General features: G+C 33.6%; 1 protein-coding gene across 1 annotated transcript in view; it reads right to left on the reverse strand.

Moving 5' to 3' along the window:
- The window catches only part of LOC110381010 (protein Wnt-1), a 75378-nt gene that overhangs the window by 7832 nt on the left and 46212 nt on the right, over positions 1–21334 (reverse strand). The window contains exon 2 of the mRNA XM_049849950.2: positions 3002–3149. Within this exon, the coding sequence (XP_049705907.1) occupies positions 3002–3149 (148 nt within the window). The remainder of the gene's footprint in view (positions 1–3001; positions 3150–21334) is intronic.

The raw sequence follows: 21334 nt of genomic DNA on the forward strand, positions 1-21334 counted from the left end.
AAAATTATACTGCAAAGCGGTTGTTACTCTTGTGAGCAGAATAAGCAAAAAATTATAAACATATTTTTTGAAAAAATCTGCTCAATTAAACTTTATGGGTGGCCAAAGTGACCTACATACGCAGAAATACATTGAATGCATGATTTGATAATATATAGAATTGAAAAATAAGACAGTACCTAATCTATGTAGCAATGTAGCACTTTGGAAGAATTAGAAGAATTAGATTTTTGTATAGAAACTAAAAAAAATGTTACCACAACTTTTTTAACTTTCTTCTGTGGATATGAACAATGTAAATCTCCTGTGATCAGTCTTTATACAATTCAACCTCGCACATTTTGATCGCTTCAATTAAAAGCATAAAACAATTAATAACATTAAAATACACAAGCAATTCATGTAACCGCTTATTCAACGCAATTCAGTCGGCAATAAATCAGATCGATTAATTCAATAATTCTTACATTATCTACATTGAAATCTCAATTAAGTTCGACATCGTTAAGATCAAATTTTACGACGATATCAAACTGTATTGCGAATGGTAATTGTATGTTTTATTAACTAAAATAAAACTGTCTTTAATGCTAAAGTTAGAACTCGGGTTCTTTTATGCGATCATTTGGTTACTTTGTGTTATGTTGTCGTTAAATTCTTAATTAGTAGTTTGTGAATAGTCGATTTCCTTATGTAGGAACTTGTCTCAGGAAATACACCTTTAGGAGAATTAAAAGATCCTAAGACATTTCAGTTTCAGTGGTCATCTTCAATTGGTGATGTCCTTATGCGGCAATTACTACTTTACATCGTGTACTTATATGTCTCGTTTGTTTAATTGCCACTAGCTTCCGCCAGCAGTTTTATATTCCTCTTGGAGGTACTTTAAACAAAACTTAGATAAATAGGAGCCTACATCCTTCTTCTGGGTACCAGATCTCGTTGTGACAAACATGTCATTTGCGTAATACTCGGATAGGGTTAGTCTCGGAATACGTTAGTCTTTTTCAAAGTTCAACCCTGTAACTTTTTTTAAAACTTTCGCTGAAAACTGCCTATTCGTTATAAGTAATTATGGTTTTCTACTTGAGATTTTTTTCAGTCTTTTCGCTGCAATGGAACATACCCTTAATTTAGTGATGCGATTTAACGATCGCCTTATAAAGTCGTGTGTTCCATATCTGTGTTAAAGCGCTCCTTTAATTTGATTTTAATCATTTTAGTTTTATTGTGAACCAGTTTCATATGATGGTACTGCTGTTTTATTACAAACATCCTTAATTTTATTTATAGCTTGCTCATTAAAAATATTATTAATGTAACGGGGTTTCGCATTTTAATAACAATTTTTATTGTAAGTACTATTTTTATACGAATTGGAAATGGTCAGATCATGGTCAGGTCAGTGATTACTTGATCAGTTAAGAACTTATTCGTAAGTAGGTACCTAAAGTGATTTTATTAAATGAGTCATTAAAATCACCGAGAATACTGCATCCGAAATCAAATTTTAAACAGTATGAGACTTTCATTGCAAGAAACCATAACAAGATCACCGTCTAGTCAAAAAGCTATATAAAAATATTACAGATTATTATTATTACCTAGGCCTTAGCAGAAACTAATATACTTGATACAAAACCGAGCACCCAAAACTTAATTTAAAACAAAACATTATCTTCCACGTTCAATATCCATGCACTAGTTAATCCTTATAAAAATGTGTGGAATGAGGTGTTCAACCAAGCCTATACTCCTTTCACGTGTGAGCACCTCTAGCTAATCGAGTTATTTATGCAGGCAGGATTGAACTGACTTACTTTCCGACACCGACTGACAAGCGTAGGCGATAACATCGAGAAGTTAATACATGGAGTATTCAGAATTTATTTTTACCCGCAGCGCAGATATACGCGAGACACAATTGATTTTCTATTCTTTTATAATAAGCCGCATACAGACAATAAAATTCTAAGCATCCACAAGTTAAGTCTAGTTAAGCAGAAACCAAAAACATATATATCTAATATTAATAGCGGATAGAATTATTGTAATCTCAACTCAAAAGATAGTAATTATATTTATGACAAAACTATGTTTATTAATATCATTAAATTATGCAATATAAAAGTATTAAGTTTAAACTTTATTTTATTACGTATTTACGATTCTAAGTATATATTTTATGTTTCATTTATATCTACTTGAGGATCACATAGATAAGTAGCACTTTGTCGATGGTGGCCGCCGACTGGTTTTGCCATATAAAATTACATAATCATATTTATTTTATAATAGAACTCAGTTTTGCATATTTATGTAATAAGTGTGTAACAGTATATCTGTATATTAAAGATTCACAACAAAGCAAACTTGCAAGATTGTTGACAGTGTTCCTAGCGTGTACACGGGTAATCTAAAAGAACAATAGCGTTGAGTGCTCCATTTGCTCGATCATCTGTGTGACTAGCCCACACAATAACACAAGTATTGGACCTAATCATTGTTTATGCACGGACTTGCAGATGCAATTTATTTACGATCACCGCTTGTTTATGAGAACACATTCTTTCTCAGTATGTATTTTACTAAAAGCCATATTATGAAAAAAACCTTTCAATGTTGTAAGGGCAAGGTACGTGTCACAAAATTTTGTGAATACAGTATGGACCAGGATTTGAGTATTTTAGGTATTATCTCCAAGCCCCAAACGTGCCCCAAATGTCCTGTTAAGAAGCCTTACGTTGTGGAGGATTTCTGTATTTAGGTTTGCTATTTTTGTAACAAACATTTTCATGTTTTTACCTACTTCCATAAAACTACCTAGGTTTGAAATTCAGTTGCGGACTTACATTGAATATTATAAGAATGGAAGCTCTTCTGTTCCAATTAAAACTTATGGAGCTGTCAGACAAATTCGAGATCAGCCTTTGACTAGTACTCTTTAGGTCATAAAACCTGCAGTTCATTCGTCGAAGATCTGATGATAACAAAACCTCACCTTTATCATAGTATCAGAGAGCATACACAGCTGTTTCTGCCGCTCTACTAAGAACTCCAACCTGTGGCAGTTCTCTTTATGTAACGTCGTGAAGGTCTCCAGCGATGTGTTTCCGACTTGCGTCTGAGGTGGTGGTGCTGCTAGGTTCCTGAGAACAAGAGATAGGTTTGGTTAGAAAGAGGTCATTTTGGCTGAAGAAGTAAATGGTGTCAAATATGGAGTGGTGGTAGTCTTTCGGGAGTACGTGGTTCTAGTGGTGATGAGTAAATGCATCCAAATCCTTTTTAAGTTTCTAGTCCTAAAACAGTACAGTTTATTTTGGACATTTACATTATTTTTTAGGATTTAAATTTTGAAGAAGTTGGTATTATAACTGTGTGAAAAGAAAGTGATAAGATAAGGAAGTGACGTTGAGACCATCTATCAAAGTCTAATAGATGCACTAAGTATTAAATTACGAAAACGGGGTCAATCTGTTGTACATGAGACATGAGAGCGTAAGCTGAGTTGAAAATAAAAAAATATAATTCATCTACAACAGGATGCAATGACAGCTTGACAACAACCCTTCTGCATTCTACATACACATGAAAAGAGGCTTGAAAATGTATCCCGTACTCTCAGTACAAATACTTGAGTGACGACAATTCCTGACAAACACAGGATAGTGGTTAGTTAGAAATAAACATAGCTAATTTGCTTGTTTTGTAATAAGCCCCCACACTGAAGTACTAAACGAGTTCCGTGTAATAAAATAACAATGTTGAACATCATAAAATGAAAAGCCAGCTTAACGGACGAGTGTCCTTAAAGAAACAATAGCAAAAATATAAGGTAATTAAAAGTCGAGACGTCCGCTCCGTGCGGCCTCTTCCACTCAAATACGAAATGCCACTCGAATAAAACAAAACTCGCTATTACCTACCCTCGGCTTTTGTTCCATTTTTCGAAAAAATATTCTCTATTCAAACGGACCAATGCGAGGCGGGCGCGGCACGACCGTTGATTGGCCGACGACCTCTCAAGTGCAAGTGGAAATAAAAGTGCTTGGGTAAATGAGCCGTGTTGTCTCTTTCTGGCCTGTTGAGTAAGTATGGCGTTGTTTCTCTCTGTTTTTCGTTTTAATTGCAAGCTTGAGAGGATGTGTAAAGGGTTGTGGGACCTTGAGTGTTGCACGTGCACCGGAGCTCTGACGTGGAGCGCATTCAACGCTTAAATAGGGGAGGGAACGATGTTCACGTCATCCATGTAATTAGATAGGATTTGTGACGTAATAATCCCCGTATTGCGAGGTCAATGGTGCTTAAGGAGGTTTTATATGTTTTTTTTTTCTTCAGTAGATTAAGAGTTGCAGCCCTAATTAGTACTTGTGGCCCCAGTTGCAACGGTAAATAAAGGTAAGCTAATGACGGATAATCATGTTAAGTTGATGAGTGACATAAGTGGAGCGCAGAGGTTGTAAACGTTTGGATAACTCGTAAAACAAAGCGTTGGGTAAGATGAAACTTGTTTTTAAAAATATTATGGAAGAGTAATTATGAAATGATGACATAATATTAGAAGTGAAACGTGGAATGTTATTTGATTTTTATGTTAAGAATTTGTGTAATTAACATCAACACTGCAATACCTTTAAGCATATGTAGGTATATTCATTATTATGATGTTTATGAACTCGAGCACGAAAGGTTCTATATCGTAAATATTTTCGAAAAAAAAAAAATCTGTAAAAGTGTTCCCACCACAGTTCATGATATTTACAGTGCCATTTAGATAAAGGAATCTTAACATATAACAGGGTTCCGTTTTACCCATTGGAAACGGAACCCTAAAACCGCGTCCTAGAATGTCAGAATTAAAAAAGAGTCTTCATTTTGCGAAATAGGCCTTCCAATTTCAGGCAGGAGTCTATTACAAGGAACTGTGTCAAGTGGATACACGGAAGCGTTGATAGTAATTATACCGGGAAACCACGTTGGTACTTTGTAAGCCAGAGCTGTGTACATAATATAAACTGATAAATAAATAAAAAAACAGGAACATGACATCCAGACTGATTATTTATCGGCCACTGAGGCTGTTTTCTCTGAGGCGAACAGCCACCTGTGTAGGAGATATTATAGGGCACAAGCGTTTGCATAGACATAGAGATACATTATTGTAATCCGGAGGCAATCCGACATGACTGTAGAAAGATCGGGAGCAGGACCGATATTTACGTGCTATCCGAAGCAAGGGTGTTTTAATCACTAACTTCCAGACTCCGGGCTGCTTCTTAAAGTTTCAAATCCATAAGGTGACTTTGGCCCGACCTGGGAACCGAACCCGTAACCCCGTTCCCCGTAACCATAGTACGAGAAAAGGAAGCCATTCAGAAACACAGCATGAAAAATCTGTAGTTTGATTTAAATCTTTACAACCATCTTTTTTAAATCTAAAAACATATTAAGCAACACATCGCGTGTTTACTTCCCATCACGTTGGCAACACTGACTAATAGTGTTACCAACTTACAAGCAACCGATCCATTTCCGCTTTTACTATTTCTAAAGTGCCTTCCGGTCGTTCTTAATACAAATAGTGAGTGGGTAAGCGATTTAAAATGGCTTGCATTAAGGTAAATACTAAAATACCTGCTGTATGGGAAATATCGTCAATAAAAGAAAAGAAAAAAGTCAACTTGTGAGTTGGGGGATAAAGATATTAAATGGTCTATACAGCTTTCAAAAGAAGGCAAAATCTGTGAGTTTCTTTGTCACAAAACATTCAACGGTAAAGTTCCAAGTCTGTTTGAATCAATTTTTCGTATATTTGTCTATCAAAAAATATAATCTACGAAAGTTAGAAACAAGTTGCTGGTTCATCTAAGTACCAAAAATCACTAATCTTGTAAAGTAAGTAACTCATTACAACACTCTTTAACACACTTTTGAGCATATTTCTTAACTTCCTAAACCACGTATCTTTTCCCGCAAAACATTTACTTAAAACGTTAAATATTGAACACCATAAAACTGTTCTAGCGGTCCCTTTAAATATGTAAGTCAAAATAGATAAAATACAAGTTTCTCTATACATTGCAACGTTAGTTAGGCGGATCACACGCTACCACAAGTACCTAATATAACTGTGAAAACTGGCGTTTAGACGTTGTCAAATGGCACTAATACCCATATTCAGAATCACATTAAAATTTATCCAGTGCTTTGGTTGATATACTAAGGGCTGATTTTTCAATCCTCAGTTAACTTTTATCTGAGGAATAAATATGGCGGGTTAACATATTTTCAATACAAAAGCTGTCAAATCGTCAAACATATTTTTCAGATAAAAGTTATCTGGCGATTGAAAAAGCAGCCCTAAGGCAAATTGTCATTAAATGGATATATTGACATTTCTTACTCGATTTTGAGCTTTGAGACTTTGAGCCTAACCTCAACGCCTTGCAAATACGACATTTTAAAATCATTAATTAATTTGTATAATTATAGTATTTCACAATTTAATTTCAGAGGTTCAGATGTTAGTACTCATTAAGTTTCTAAACTTAGACTTTGAAAAGAAAAATATCTAAAATATCAACAATTTTAAAGGCGCTAAGCACGCTTTACTTTTGCTAGTGTGTAATGCGCCTATAAGTTGTAATAGCATGTTTACATATACCGCTTCCTATGTAAGGTTAGGCAATTACTCAAAAATCTCACTGAGCAAATATTGATAATGTTCGTGTGAAGTGACAGCTTATCAGTGGCCGAAGGCGTTTGGTAATGTGGAGCGATAGTTGGATAAAGCGAGTTTTATTTTAACTTAAAGGTTCTTATTGCACTCTTATGCATGTTTGGATATTAACTGTCTTAATCAAGCTAACTGGATTTTTTAAATTAACAAACTTGAATTGGTTTTCATTTTTTCAGTTCCACAGCGTCTACTGAACTTTAAGTATAGTTATAACCAAATGTATTTACCCGCCAACGGTTTTTCTTGACTTAAGTCTAAATACCGGAATAAAATAATCCAAATCTCTCTTTGCTCTAAAAGACATAAAAATCAGAAAGTTACTTTGCCTATGGAGAAACTTAACAGTAAAAAATAAAGGTACAAGTAAATAGGCAACAAAATTGTATGCAAAACAAAAGACGTTCCCGACTCGAAATTCAAAAAGCATTTTCTCCCACTACGTACCTTAGCTAAATCAAGTTTAAGTTAACAGCTTGTAACCGACACGGCTTGACGTAAATAGGTACTCAAGTAATTGATAACTATAGGAATTATCATAAATCGCTGCGTTTTGTACGTTCATCCGTGTTTATTTGATGGCACTTGAAAACCGTCAATGCTAAGTATGTTTTAAATGGTAGAATTTATTTCTTGGCGCTTGCAACATTATTGTTTGACGCCAAAACTGCTGCAGCTAGGTACTTACTATAAAAGTTTATTTCCTTTATTAAAACTTAAATATGTATTTCCTGTATTATTCCCTCTGCTTTCTTTACAATTTATGGGTACCTTTTATTTAAAATTAACTATGTATTTCATGTTATTTTTTTTTCTTTGTTGAAAATTCTCCCAGCGTAATACCTGAAAACTCTATAGTTTATGTTCATCCATGTTCAATATATTAAGTTAAAATTATCAATTGCAATGAACAGATATTATAAAGGTAATATTTATTTCATATTGATTCAATCAATATCTTTAAAATTTAAAAAAACAGGTAGCAAACCCCTTTCCATTAAAACATACCAATAAAAAAGAACTGTACGCATAAAATCTAAAGTAATCTTCCCTTGAAACCCAGTCACATAATTTTCAAAAACTTAGGTGGCTGCACTGAAAACAGACAGATTTCGGCAGGTAAGAACGATTTCACGGCTCACCACATCTTAATAGACTTTTGTTCCAATCGTTATAAGTATTAGTTACACTGGGACAGTTTTGAATTATGCAAATGGGATATTTTTATCGCAATTATAATTAGGAGGGGTTTTTTGAGGACATAGTTATCTCTAATGAACAAAATCTTTGCTGTAGAGAACAATGTAAAAAATGAATACGGATATTTAGGTATTGTACCAAAGTTTGACTTATCATTTTATTTTTGTTTTTTTTGGCATTAGAACAGTTACTGCTCTTCAAGTACATATATTTAGAATGGTCATTTACGTTTTAATATTTTTGTTGAAATTCACCTACATAACGATTTATGAACCGACTTTATATTTTTTTGGAAAGTTCTGGGTATTGAGGTTTTCCATTTTCATTCTGAGTCTGAATTTATACGCAGCCGAAAGCAATAAGACTCGTCCTTTACACACGATCTAAACAAGCAAAATGAACAAACAGCTACCGACACTTCAACTTCCCCATTCACAGAAAACAAGCGTGATATTAACCTATACAAACGTACCATGAATAGTACATCAAGTTTCTTAGAAAACAATAAGGAAACACAACTTTTGATACAAAACGCCATAGCGAACGCCTTTGAATAACGCCAAAAGATCATAAGAATATGTTCGAAGAACCTTTGCCAACCAAACGGGTTCCTGAAAATCCCTTTGTGATTTTCAGCACGTGAAATTGAGCGAAAATTTCCAAGGAATATTGTGTTTCGGTTTAAAAAGCTTGTTTTATAGCAAATTAGTGTGTGTGGTCGCCACGTGGCCGCCAAGTGCGACTGCTGTGTGCGGTTTTGAATGCGATTCCTTTTTCTGGACTAAATCGCATTGTGGATTTTATGTACCTTTCATAATGCAGTCTAAAAATTAGGTAAATGTCGTTCTGGGTTCTGGGCGCCGTCGCTGTATTTTCTTTATTGCAAAAACCATCTTTATATATTTTTTATATCCTTATAAAATTACATGTAGGTATCAATTATAAATGAATATTGATCATAATAAATAAGCACGATTAACTTAAATCTTAGCATACGCCCTTTTCAATAACGGATTAAAGTGCATTACTCACTTACACAGTTTGTATTTGCCTATTAACCTCTCAATAGAGACCAGCTTATCTTCCGACCAACACCTGTAAATCAAAATTAGACCCTATTTTATAGGACCCAAAGTTGATAATATTTAATTCTTAAAAGTTGAAGAATTTTCATCACTTACTCATGAAATGCAGAAGAAATGACTCTTGTGAATGAAACTTCACTAGCTTTGCATTCAATAAGCAACATTTACCATCTTTCTTTAGCTTTTCAGGCCTGTACAGAAGAAATACTAAATCCTTCTTTAGAATTTTAATCCTGAAGAAATTGGGCTGTAAAATTACTCATTTCTGAATAAGTAATGTATGCAGGTAATGAGTACCTCTTAAACTTTTACGCAGGTATTAGTTTAAAAATATGTAGAATAGTTTCTATTCTTTATTACGCCTTGATTTAATAAATCCCCATTCACAAATTCTTAATCCAAAATTAAAAGCATATTTCACGTCATTAAATTATATCTACGGTCATAAAGAGGAATGTGGAAAATGTAAATAAATTACATTAAAGAATGTAAACAGTCATAAACAAAATTTAATCATTAACACGCAACTTTGTTTATGAAATTATTATGAGTGACTGTCAACGCAGCATTTTATGACAAACGACTGAGATTTCTACATTATTTATGAGAATTTATGACAGTTATCATAAATTGCAAATGTCATAAATTAATTTAAATAAATTAATGATTGATAATTGCCGTAAAAATTGGTAATAAATCCATAATAATTATATTTTTAATTACAACAAGAAACAGTTATTTTTAACTGTAACATTAACCGGTAATTAGCCTGGTTACCGTTATCACAACAGGAAGGCAATTGTTGACTTTCGTCCGGTGTTGAAACGTCAGGCGTTGCCAAAATTTTATGCATTTGACATCAATCTTAGCTTCATAGACGTAGGGGTGAATTTCCTTTAACACAGGCAAGGCTTATGTTGGTTAACGCATGAAGACACGTTTGGGTAATAAATAAATGTTGCGTTAGAAAAAATCTGTATGTATTTGAAAGGTTTAGTGAAAAGTCAAGTGATTCATTATCATTAAACATTGTCAGCGGTTGTTGTGTGCAATAAAATTGAATTTTATTGGCCATTTATGCTGTTTTTCTTTTCTGAATTGATGTGATAAGCTTATGTATGGGACAACTGAGCGAACATTATGAGCTAAACGTGCCTCGTATCATTTTGACAATATTTTTTATATACATGTATGTTCGTGTTTAGGCGCTGCAACTTTCCATCCCCGGTCGAAGATCGAGAGGTCGCCCAAGACCAGATGGCGGGACGTAGTGTCGAAAGACCTGAATGAGTGCCAGGTGTCCGAGAGCGACGTCACGGATAGAGCGAAGTGGAGAAGAAAAATAAGGAAAGCTGACCCCACCACCATGTGGGATACATAGCAGGAAAGAGAGAGTTCGTGTTCAATTCCAACCAATTAGGAAATAAATAAATTTTTGTATTAATATTTCACACATGAAGAGATACAGTTTCATAAAGATTTATAGTAGGTTTTTTTTATTTCTTGAAGTCTTTGACTGGTTGACAATGACTTTACGAACCTTTTGATAAAATGTTAATTTCCTTATTGTTTAGCTCTTTTAAACAAGATCTAGTTTTATCACCAATCTAATTTGATCTAGACAGACCCGTTACCATTGCAGCTGTTGTCTCATAAACAGGTTCAGTTAATGGCAAATAAAACTTACACACGATCAATCCAATTGAAATAATATTACGGTTATAAAACTAACCATGCGACTGTTTAATGTAGACAATTTATTGATTACAATATTATATCATTCATTGGGTCATTGATCTCATTTAGTATTCAAAAGTAAAGGTGCTATTGTCAGGGTTTGTATTTTTGATGGTCGACGGTGCTTGGTTAACACACGATAGTTTTACAGTAGATTTCAATAAACTATCTATTGATTTCTTTACCTACCAGTGATAGGAATATGACAATACTCGTATAGGGCTTACGGCAAAATTCTATCTTTAGTAGGGACATTCGCAGATAGGTAGATTATTGGAATCGGTTAGAGGGTCTCGGCGTGTGTTGGTTTGATTGTAAACCTGAATCATATGTCTTCGTGAAGTTCAAGCGTAATATTCCTACATCTGTCAAACCCTATGTAAAAACCTATGACTAAAACTAATCCAATAACTTACAACGCATTGATGGAAAGTCTAAACGACCGAAACTCACCCATTCATTAAATGGTTACCCATCAAAATTTCCCCGTTGCTGCGAATGAGTCACTCCGGTACCTTCGGGTACCCTCGTTGATTATGCGTAACACCATGTTTATGGCTAATGAATAATTTGATGAGAACTGTGGTGAGTTTTGTAATTTTTTTTGAGTTATTGGCGACTTTATTGCTTCTTTGTATGTCGAAACATTGGAATACGTTTTAATTTGCGTCTAGATCTTTTCGGTCATAATGTAAAGAGTGTAATGGTTAGAGGCGGGAATAGAACTTTTGTTATACCTAATTAGACTTTCACTTATGTCCTGAAGTAGGATTACTACGTATCATCCTACAGGAAGTTGAGTGCAAATGTGCAAAAGGTGATTGGCTGAGATGATGATGATGATGATGTGCAAAAGGTACTTGAAGAAAATAAATATGAGTATCGCCAATTACAACAATACTGTCGATAATCTTACGCTGTAGCTTTAATGAAGTCGATTAAAAAGAACTTAAACTTTAAAAAATAACAGATTCTTTCGTGGATCACTGCATCATCTAGTCTCTAATCTCAATAATCATTTCACCAACATTGTGGACTTGTGGTGACCGATCGATGCATCCCGCCATCGTTAAACAACCATCAAACGGTACAATATACTCAAAATCTAACGTTCCAACTGCAATAAACTGGAAAGCCAATAAACACTTTATTGAAAAAAGTAAAACGTAACATCAAAACGCTTTACGATTTAATAAAAGGCGATGGGAATGACTTGTTTTAACGTCGCTACTGAAGGTGATGAAATCTTATGTACGAGCTATATGCTTGTTGTGATGTGTATGTTGGGATTTTACCTTATTGCTAAATAAATTGTTCTTTAATAATATTGGTTTTGGTATTTTACCTATATATTTTTAAATGGATCCTGTACCCTGTGCAGTCAGTAACCCAGTGTTGCAGTCAGTTCAGGATCCATTTTTGTTCAATTTTTATTTATTTTTGATGACCATTTATATGTGTAATTAGAAAGTATAAAAATAGCTATAAGCTATGTATTAAAAATTACCTAAGCCTAAAAAAGGCGGAGTAAACAACTCTAACTAATATTAAAGTGTTTCACAAAAAGATGAATATTAAAACCGATAAGATTATAACTACGCCTCCGCTTAACACGCCTAAATACCTTAACGGCACATAAGCAGCATTAAACACTATGATTAACAATTAAACTTTAAACAATATTAATAAATTATTATATGTATAGATAACGCTCGCATTGTACCGCGATGTCTTCAAGCCCACGCTTTGCAAGGCAATAAAATTAATGTATGGCTTTTGATATAGTGTACGACGTCATAACTATCAATAATATTATGTTCGTGCCGAAAGTTATGCTGAACGCGAAGGTGCACGGTAGATTTTTAGTTTATTAGATGTTTTGTAGTAGCTTGACTTAGATATGGGCTTGGAACTTCGAACTGTTAATAGTGTAGCGAAGGAATGCCGCAAGGATCTATGTTAGGACACGTTGAGTTTTGAAATAATAGGGATTTAATTTTTGCATTTTTTGTTAGTTAATGCAATTTTAGCCGTTGCCATTAAAGCAGCTGTATGGTGAAAAATGGAACCAACGATACGGTAGTGCATATTTTGTAACCATGAGACCTGCGATGCAGTGACCTAATAAATAAGTTCTTTTATTAACAAAGTTATTAAAGTATGTAAAGGTTTCCGTTAGAAATGTTAATTAACTGTTAGAAAATATTTTGGAAACTTAATTTGTTACTGATCATAATTAGTTTTATATTTATGATTAATGATAATTGATTCATCGATTCTTCTTCATATTAACATATTATTTCGTCATTTACAGGCAGTTCGTGTCATAATAACTTTACTAAAAGTAATAAAATCTATAATTTATTGTTTTATTGAAATATTTTTATTAATAAGTAGTTGTTATTTTGATTATTCGTCTTTTTGTAAAGCCGCTTTGGAAATCTTAGCGGTATCACAATTCATAGGCGTATGATCTGCATAGACCCTTTAAAAAGTAATAAACAGTCATTTTTAACTAGCTTTTTAAACAAAAGTAGGAAAACCCGTTCTCTTATAAACGTAGATGAAATTGGATGATGCTACTTAAATGCCTTCGTTAGTAAACATTTTTAATAATACATACATAAAATATGCGATTCACATAATCCGGAGGATTGTACCTGATATACTTCAAAGCCATGGGTTTCTGCCAATGCCGTTAAGATTACATGTAAAGTGTAAAACAATGAAACGTCATATTACACTACTGACCATTCCACACCATATTATATTATATCTAGATATCTCCCAACTAATGGACGATTGTATGTAACCAGATATAGAGCACTGAGTGTCAGATTTAATTATGTAATTATTGCGTTGGTAATTTATCGGCACATCAGCTACAGTTCCTTCTCAAATTTCATCATGAATATGACATGATACCCTATTTAGTTTGATAACGTTTTTGTTATTACTACTAGGTTAAGCTGGGGTTTCATCGATGTGATAGGTACATTTTGAAGCGAATAGGCAGCACAAATATTAATTTTAAAGTCTCAGGTAGTCAGCATATTGCCTTTACAAGCACTTATGCATGTCAAAAATACAAATAACTTGATACTAGTTGCCCATTTAATAAGTTGCTTCCTGTGGAAGAGAACGGACAAGAAACTCCATTAATCTGACAACACCGATATACATATTACGCAATTAAATATTTCTTTCTATCCTGCAACACATCACAATAAAGAAAAATATACCGATTTATTTCTCCTATCAAATGAACGAAGTAAACTCACGGAGACGACGCGGGCGCCGAAATGTTAGACGCTCCTACCTAAATCATCCACAACTGACTAACCCTATAATTTAAGTGTTAAACACCGATTGTTATTTACGAGTCGACGTATGCGAAAATTACACGGTCTCCTTGACCAGAGGATATATCAGGCGCTGTTTTATGTATTGTGAACTGATTTTAAGTTGTTAATTGGTAGTGTGATTGAACGGATTTTTTTTATGGAGTTGGGAGGTTTAATTGGTCTAAAAGACATGGTTATGGGTATGGTCGTGCTTATTCGCTTGGGAAGTTTTGTAGCTAGGTACATAGTACATAGAGTGACGATTTGCTGCTGCAATTTTAGCGTCAGTACCATCAGTTATGAGAGTTTTTAAAATGGCCATCTTTTGAAAATCTTATCCAAAACTATTGCTCTATCATTAGATCATGATCAGGTATTTCCTATCAATGAGCCTGGAGACCTTTCTTTTGCAGTGGTGATACCCCTGCTAAATATTAAACTGCAAACACTCAAGGTAACAAAGAAAATTTTAAACCCAATATCCAACACAAAGACTCCACTAAAGACGGTTGAGCAATTTTCGAGAATACAACAAATATACAAAATCGAAAAATTATTTGTTTACACCGAGATTTAAACGCTTAAAATATGGACGCTTGATGCATTTTGTCCACAGAGTTTACGAAGGCTTAAAAAATTAATAAGAACTTTTTCTTAGACTGTCAGAATTTTGATGGATCGCTTTGTACTGAGATCGGATTTCATAATTTGTTTAGTGAGCATTCAGCTTTTGATATCGATTGTACTTCTTGATTAAATAGTTCTCATTCTTTTATCAAAGATATGTTTTTTTTTTGTCGTTGTTTCTTTGTTCTTAGTTTATCTTTATTGTTAGTATTTATTTAATAGAATAGTCACAATTAAGTTGATTTATGGTTTCCGCCAATTAGTTTTGTGCTAAAAGGGGCCTATTCCGCTAGGCTTGCGGACTAGACTCATCACATATTTTACCCCAAGATTACCTATAGAATCTAACAGGTAGTTAGCAAATAAATTCTTACATCTTTCTGGTTTTGATAATTTGAATTTATGGTAATAAATATTTAACAAGTCTATTTTTCTGAACCCTTAATAGGGTTCCATACCTCGAAAGGAAAAAACGGAACCCTTATAGGATCACTTTATTTGTTACAAAAAGACAAAACCGCAGCTCTGGGTGCAGAAAAATATACTTCTTAAATGTGTACAATCCGGGGCCACAAAGGTGTTTGATTAAGCCAAATTAAAACTGGTTCACTTAATACTACAATAAAATCTACAGCATATGATTAAACTGTCTTACCGAATGATTTTATTGTAGCGACGGACACATCCTGTGTAACGTCATTATAGATACAGCATGATGCATGTTTTATAGATGCATTAGAGGTCAAATTATTTAATAATTAAGATACCTATATTAAGGGGAAGGTTATGATGTATAATTACTTTATTTAAGTGTCCAGTCTCGCAATGTTCTATTAATATACAATATATTAAAAAAAAACAAAATACCCGACTGCACACTAAAAAAAGAGTAAAACAAGCCCCACAATAATATTTAATTTATAAATATTGATGGAAAGCATCGCAGGCGGGGACCAACAGAGGCTTATTTATAGTCATTTCGGTTGTGCACCATTTAGCAGAATTTTCGTTGGTGGCGGTCAAGGTGGTCCCCGCCTGCGATGCTTTCCATCAATATTTATAAATTAAATATTATTGTGGGGCTTGTTTTACTCTTTTTAGTGTGCAGTCGGGTATTTTGTTTTTAATAATAATTCTTTTATTTATAACTTTTAGCTGTTTTTATTTAACGAAAATGTTGTAGATGTAGAAGACTATGTATATGTAAGTACCATTTTAAATTATTTCGACGACATTTGGCTTTAGATTACGAGTGATGTTACTCCGCAACATAAATTTACCGCCAATCTGGACTGTTGGTAGTGAAGAAGAAAAGAATTAGGTGAGTCATTACTGCTGAAGACCGTCAACGACGTGTGCCCTTATGCGTGTGCCCGCATTCGGGCTGTATACTCGAGCATATCCCCCTCCGCACCGCGCCGCGCGCCGCATGCCAGGCCACGCCCTATCTTTTTGCTTGCTAACGCATGAGTTGCTTTGCGTTGACGCAGAATTAACATGTTCCCGTGGAATTTTGAGAAAAACGTATCCTATATTAATTATTACTCCCGTGATTGAAATGAATCTAATGATACCGCATACATATTTTTTTAAAGGGAAATTTAGAAAAAATATCCCGTGGGACTTTTAGGATAAAATGTATCCTATGACACTCCCGTAATCAAGACAAATCTAACGATACCTCATACATCAAAATCCATCAAGCCGTTTAGGCTACAGGAGGTCACAAAGGAACAGACATACATACATACTTACATACACTCGAAAAACATTACCCTCCTTCTTTGGCAGTCGGGTAAAAAAGATAAGGAACTCATTTTTTTTTAATTGGTAGGTATTATTTAGACACAGACAATAAAGAAAAACAACAGGCAAGAAATAATTTACAAAAGTAATGCTTATTTCTAAAAGCAGAAAATATTCAGTTATTATCTATTCAATAAAATAATGGAGAGCTCAGTATTTGTAAATAAAATTGTGCCTTTAGGCTTAGTTACCTATTTCTCCAATTCCACAAAGGAAACTATAAATGATGAGCAGGTAATATACATATATTATATTTATTTTTAATTCCCAGGCTACGGATATAAAATTCTTTTCATACATATTTGTGTATGAATCAATCATTTCGAGTATTCCTTGTGGAAAGGAAGCGGTTACGTAATCTTATTCAAATGTCAAAGATCAACAATCGGTGCGGTCGGTTGTAACCTTTATACAGTCGCGACCAACAGTGTTTGGTTTTACTTCTATTTAGAAAGGATTTAAGGATGCAGATGGATAATATCGCAAGACATAAGTTCTTATATAGGACTTATTTTTACTAACAAATAAAGGTAATATTACCGATACTATCTATCGATGCTATCGAAATTAATTGCCAAAGATTTTTACTCAGTGTCTCCACTCAAAATGTCACTAACAATTTTTATGCAATTACATACCTAATTATATTAAACATTTAGAAAAAAAAATTAAAGCTTACTTAAATATTCTTTAACAAAAATAAAAATGAAAGTTACAAAAAAATATCCACATACACTGCTGTGCTCAACTGTACATTTGTCATCAATCTCAAACGTCATTACATAGTATTTGATTTTTTGTTTAAATATTTGGTTTTGTTGAAAGCAGCGCAGGCAGGTGGCCTGCCACTATTTTATATTATCCTTTTTCGAGTATTGATGTCATAAACAAACTTATTTTAATTGATGGATCTTGATATTAAAGCAAGGCTTCATGACGATGTGGTTTTTCAAAGGGTTGTAGATATTTTATATTTCTAATCAGAACTCGTATTATAATATTTTTCACCGCGACTGTACCATTTTTTTATTTATTAAACAAAAAGTATAAGACGGATCTAGATCAAATTATTAATACGTCTGTAGTTTTTGTGCTAAGGTATCGCAATAAATCGTGCCAATTTGTTTTTGAAATTCATATAAATTCATAGATATTATAAATGACTAGCTTCCGCTCGCGGTTTCGCCTGCGTGGTGTGTTGATAAAAAGTAGCCTACGTGTTAATCTAGTCTATCTACATACCAAAATCATCCAAATCGGTCCAGCTGTTTTTACGTGAAAGAATAAAAAACATACATTCTCACAAACTTTCACATTTATAATATTAGTATTTATAGTATTTATAATATTAGTAGGAAGTAGGATTAGTAGGATGAGTTTTTTGATACATAGTTTTAATATTTCCTTTTTTACTTGAAAATATGTACCTAGATTTAATATGTAATGTAAATATATAAATTGAATTATAATGAATATTTGTTCTAAAGGGTCATTCCTGCGTGACATAGCATAATTAGCATATTTAAAGTTTAATTTTATTTACCGAATTTACGTTACAGTAAAACCGCGGAAAGGCGTTAGCATCAAGGAAAATTATATTCAAAACTTGCACTAAGAAACATAAAATAAAATTTGCAAGTAAAGTCATAATTTAAGCTATTTAATTCATATCCTTGTTACCCAACACTTTGAAATATCTGTGAGCTTTAACACGTCGTAATAAGGTTCATTATGGCTAATAATTTTAACGACATAAGTACGTCACCTCATAAAGTGTAGTCGAATATTTTCATACAAAGAAGGTACAAATAAAACGTGTGTTTTATTATTCTCACATAAACTTGAAGTTACTTGCGATTTGCTTCAAAGGAAATGTGGAATAAAACTACATTTAAATATGCATGTTTTTGTATGACTTAGCTATTTTAGCTTGGAATATTATTGAACATGTGCTTAGAAAATCTATAATATGTCAGGGGAAAAAGGAAAAACAAAAGGTACTTAAAACTCTTTAAGTGCCTAATCTTATAATAACAGTTGGAATAAAAGCATTGACATTATGTTAAACAATATCGGAAAACAAATTAAACAAATAAATATGAAAATATAAATAAAATATAGTTAAGCTTCATTTGCAATTTATTTCCAACACTTAACAACAGATTTTGAGCACAACACAGACAAACTTCAGTCAGTTCAACAATCTTTACTTTGTTAATATCTACAAACTCCTATTTACACAAATACATACTTATACATATAACAAATTAAATCTGCATACATATTTACAAAAGGCGAAATTAAAACTATGTATCAAGATATGTATGATAACTAGATTATAGTAGCTCCGTATATCGGTAAGCTGAGATACTTTTCAAAAGAAGTCAGCATCTTCAATCAACTACCCAACTACCTTTATCTTTTCTAAACAAACGTAGCAGATTGCACCTGTCTCTAGCTACATCTGAACCCTACATCATTCTATCCACACTAGTGGAGACTCGTAAAACTTGGTACTATCAGGAGGGCGTCAATTTCCAATTTATTTTTTCCCCACCGTTGCAGGGCCGATGCAGTAAAGTTGAAATCGTAAAGTTACGATGTCTGGCCCCTGCTTTGCCCTTACCATGTGATAGTGGCTTGTGGGGTATAATTCAGGATTTTGTCGTCGAACGGAACGTAAGGATTTGTGGAAGAATTTTTAAATTCCGCAAATGGTAGTAGGTATTTTTGTTTGGAACTGAGGATTAGCGTGTTAATGCTTTAATCGGATTATCGTAAAGCTATGATTTTATATTGATTGAGTATGTTTATTGATAGGTTTTTTCCGTTGACCTCATTCACTTTTAATTTGTTAAACGTATTCAAAATAATTTACTCTACAAACGTATTGGTTGATAGAACTCCCCATTTCAAATACAAAAGCGGTATTCTACGTTCGACGAGTCTCATAGTACGGGGTGGTCCTACTATAATTTAGTAAGGATAATAGACATTCATTTTTCACTATTTCAAATTGGACACGGTGGCTGCCGGGTTTTTTGTTGCATATCTTGTCTCGGAGGGGCTCGGTAAATTACACCTTGCTTCATATCCCCTTTGATGACGGGGAATAAAAATTTTAGTGTTTCTTGAATCGAATATGAAGGTTTATCGAAGTGTAGGATTTGGATATGAGATTGGTGGTAGCATCTGTGTCCGCTAATTCGTAAAAGTAAGATATACAATAAGTTTACAATAAGTTTTTTACAATAAGTTTTTTTCTTCAGAATTTGTAGGTATCTAAGGCGAACAATATTCACTGCAAGCTTTCTGAAGCACAATAATAGGAACAGTTTAACAAGATAAAGAGTTCAATCCTTCCTAAAGAAACAAAAACCTTTTAAAGTAAAACCAAGGAATGATCAATACTGGTTATGAAGAAGAACAGAAAAACAAGAAGCCCATCTAATATCAAGAGCATTATAACAAACACAAACAACAGCCATTTCCCATAATACAAGAAACCAACACTTCAAATGACGAAATCTTACCCTCAGCTAATAAAGACAGCGATATTATGAAACCCTATGTTCAGGGGGCAGAATTATATGCAGGGGATGTTTTACGATCAATTTCATTTTTACAGTTCTCGCCTACTACGATGAATCAAATTGTAGCGTATCATGTGTATCAACAGGAATCGTCGCGAGTAAATATTCCTGTGTTTTGGTTGTTAGAAGTGTTTTCAAATTTGCAACTGCTTTGTTTGTTTCTTGTACGCATAAAGCACGTTTTGTGCGTATTAAACGTTTCAAAGGTCACTTTAAAAGCGGAAGGAAGAACTTCTAGATTAATTTCAAAACAATGCATAAAAATAACATTTTTGGAAGGAGAACCATTTTTAAAGGATTCAAAAGGTTAAAACACAACACACCAAAGGTTTGATTGTTTCAGAAAAGGATGAAGTGACTGTCTATCAATAAGCTATATTACACAACACCAGCTGAAGCGATAACAAGCCTATAAAAGCAAGTAGTTACAAAAATACATGACCCACAATCCACACTCTCATGAATAAAACAAACCAACACTTGAAATGGAATCAAAAATCCAATTTCTCGAACAGAATTCCACGATACAAATTACACCATTTAACCTGTCAATAACGCCACAACATTTTAACCCGTGGACATTGATACAGATAGTCGAATGTCAAGGATCGACACGGTTTTACTTTCAACGGAGTCTTGACGCCTACATCGTGTAGTACAGGCTTAACCTTTAAGTTATTTAGTACTTGAGCTGTTTCATACTGGCGAAGATGTTTAAGACCATTTAGACAAGTTGTTGGTACTGTTTCTGATGTTTTCTTGTCTAGGTCAATTGTTAATGGTGACGATAACTTTGATGATACTGAACTTGTAGAAGGTAAAATTGGACTAGATTCTAAACTTAATATTGTCTAGAGCAATTTTTGTAGGTATTTATTGCAAAAACAGAGTATTTCAGTTACTATATAGTATTTATAGAACAGTTGTGTTGATCTGCATGAATTAATTTATTTGAATAGCCTGATTCTAGGTTCTTTGTTAATCCATAATGTGCATGTGGAATAGCCCTCACATCACTTACTTAAAGGAGGCGTGGCTCAATGCAATCATTCTCAAGTTTTATTTCTTCAGACTTATTTGCGAAGGAACTTGTGGCTTTCCTGCAATTATGAGCCATTTAAATTCCTTAGTCTTTAAGTGATTTTGTACATTTTTCTTGCGTGTTGTTGAGCTGTTCATTATTTATGTTGTGACTGACAATTAATA

This window comes from Helicoverpa armigera, chromosome 24 (assembly GCF_030705265.1).
Source record: "Helicoverpa armigera isolate CAAS_96S chromosome 24, ASM3070526v1, whole genome shotgun sequence".
NCBI classification, from domain to species: domain Eukaryota; kingdom Metazoa; phylum Arthropoda; class Insecta; order Lepidoptera; family Noctuidae; genus Helicoverpa; species Helicoverpa armigera.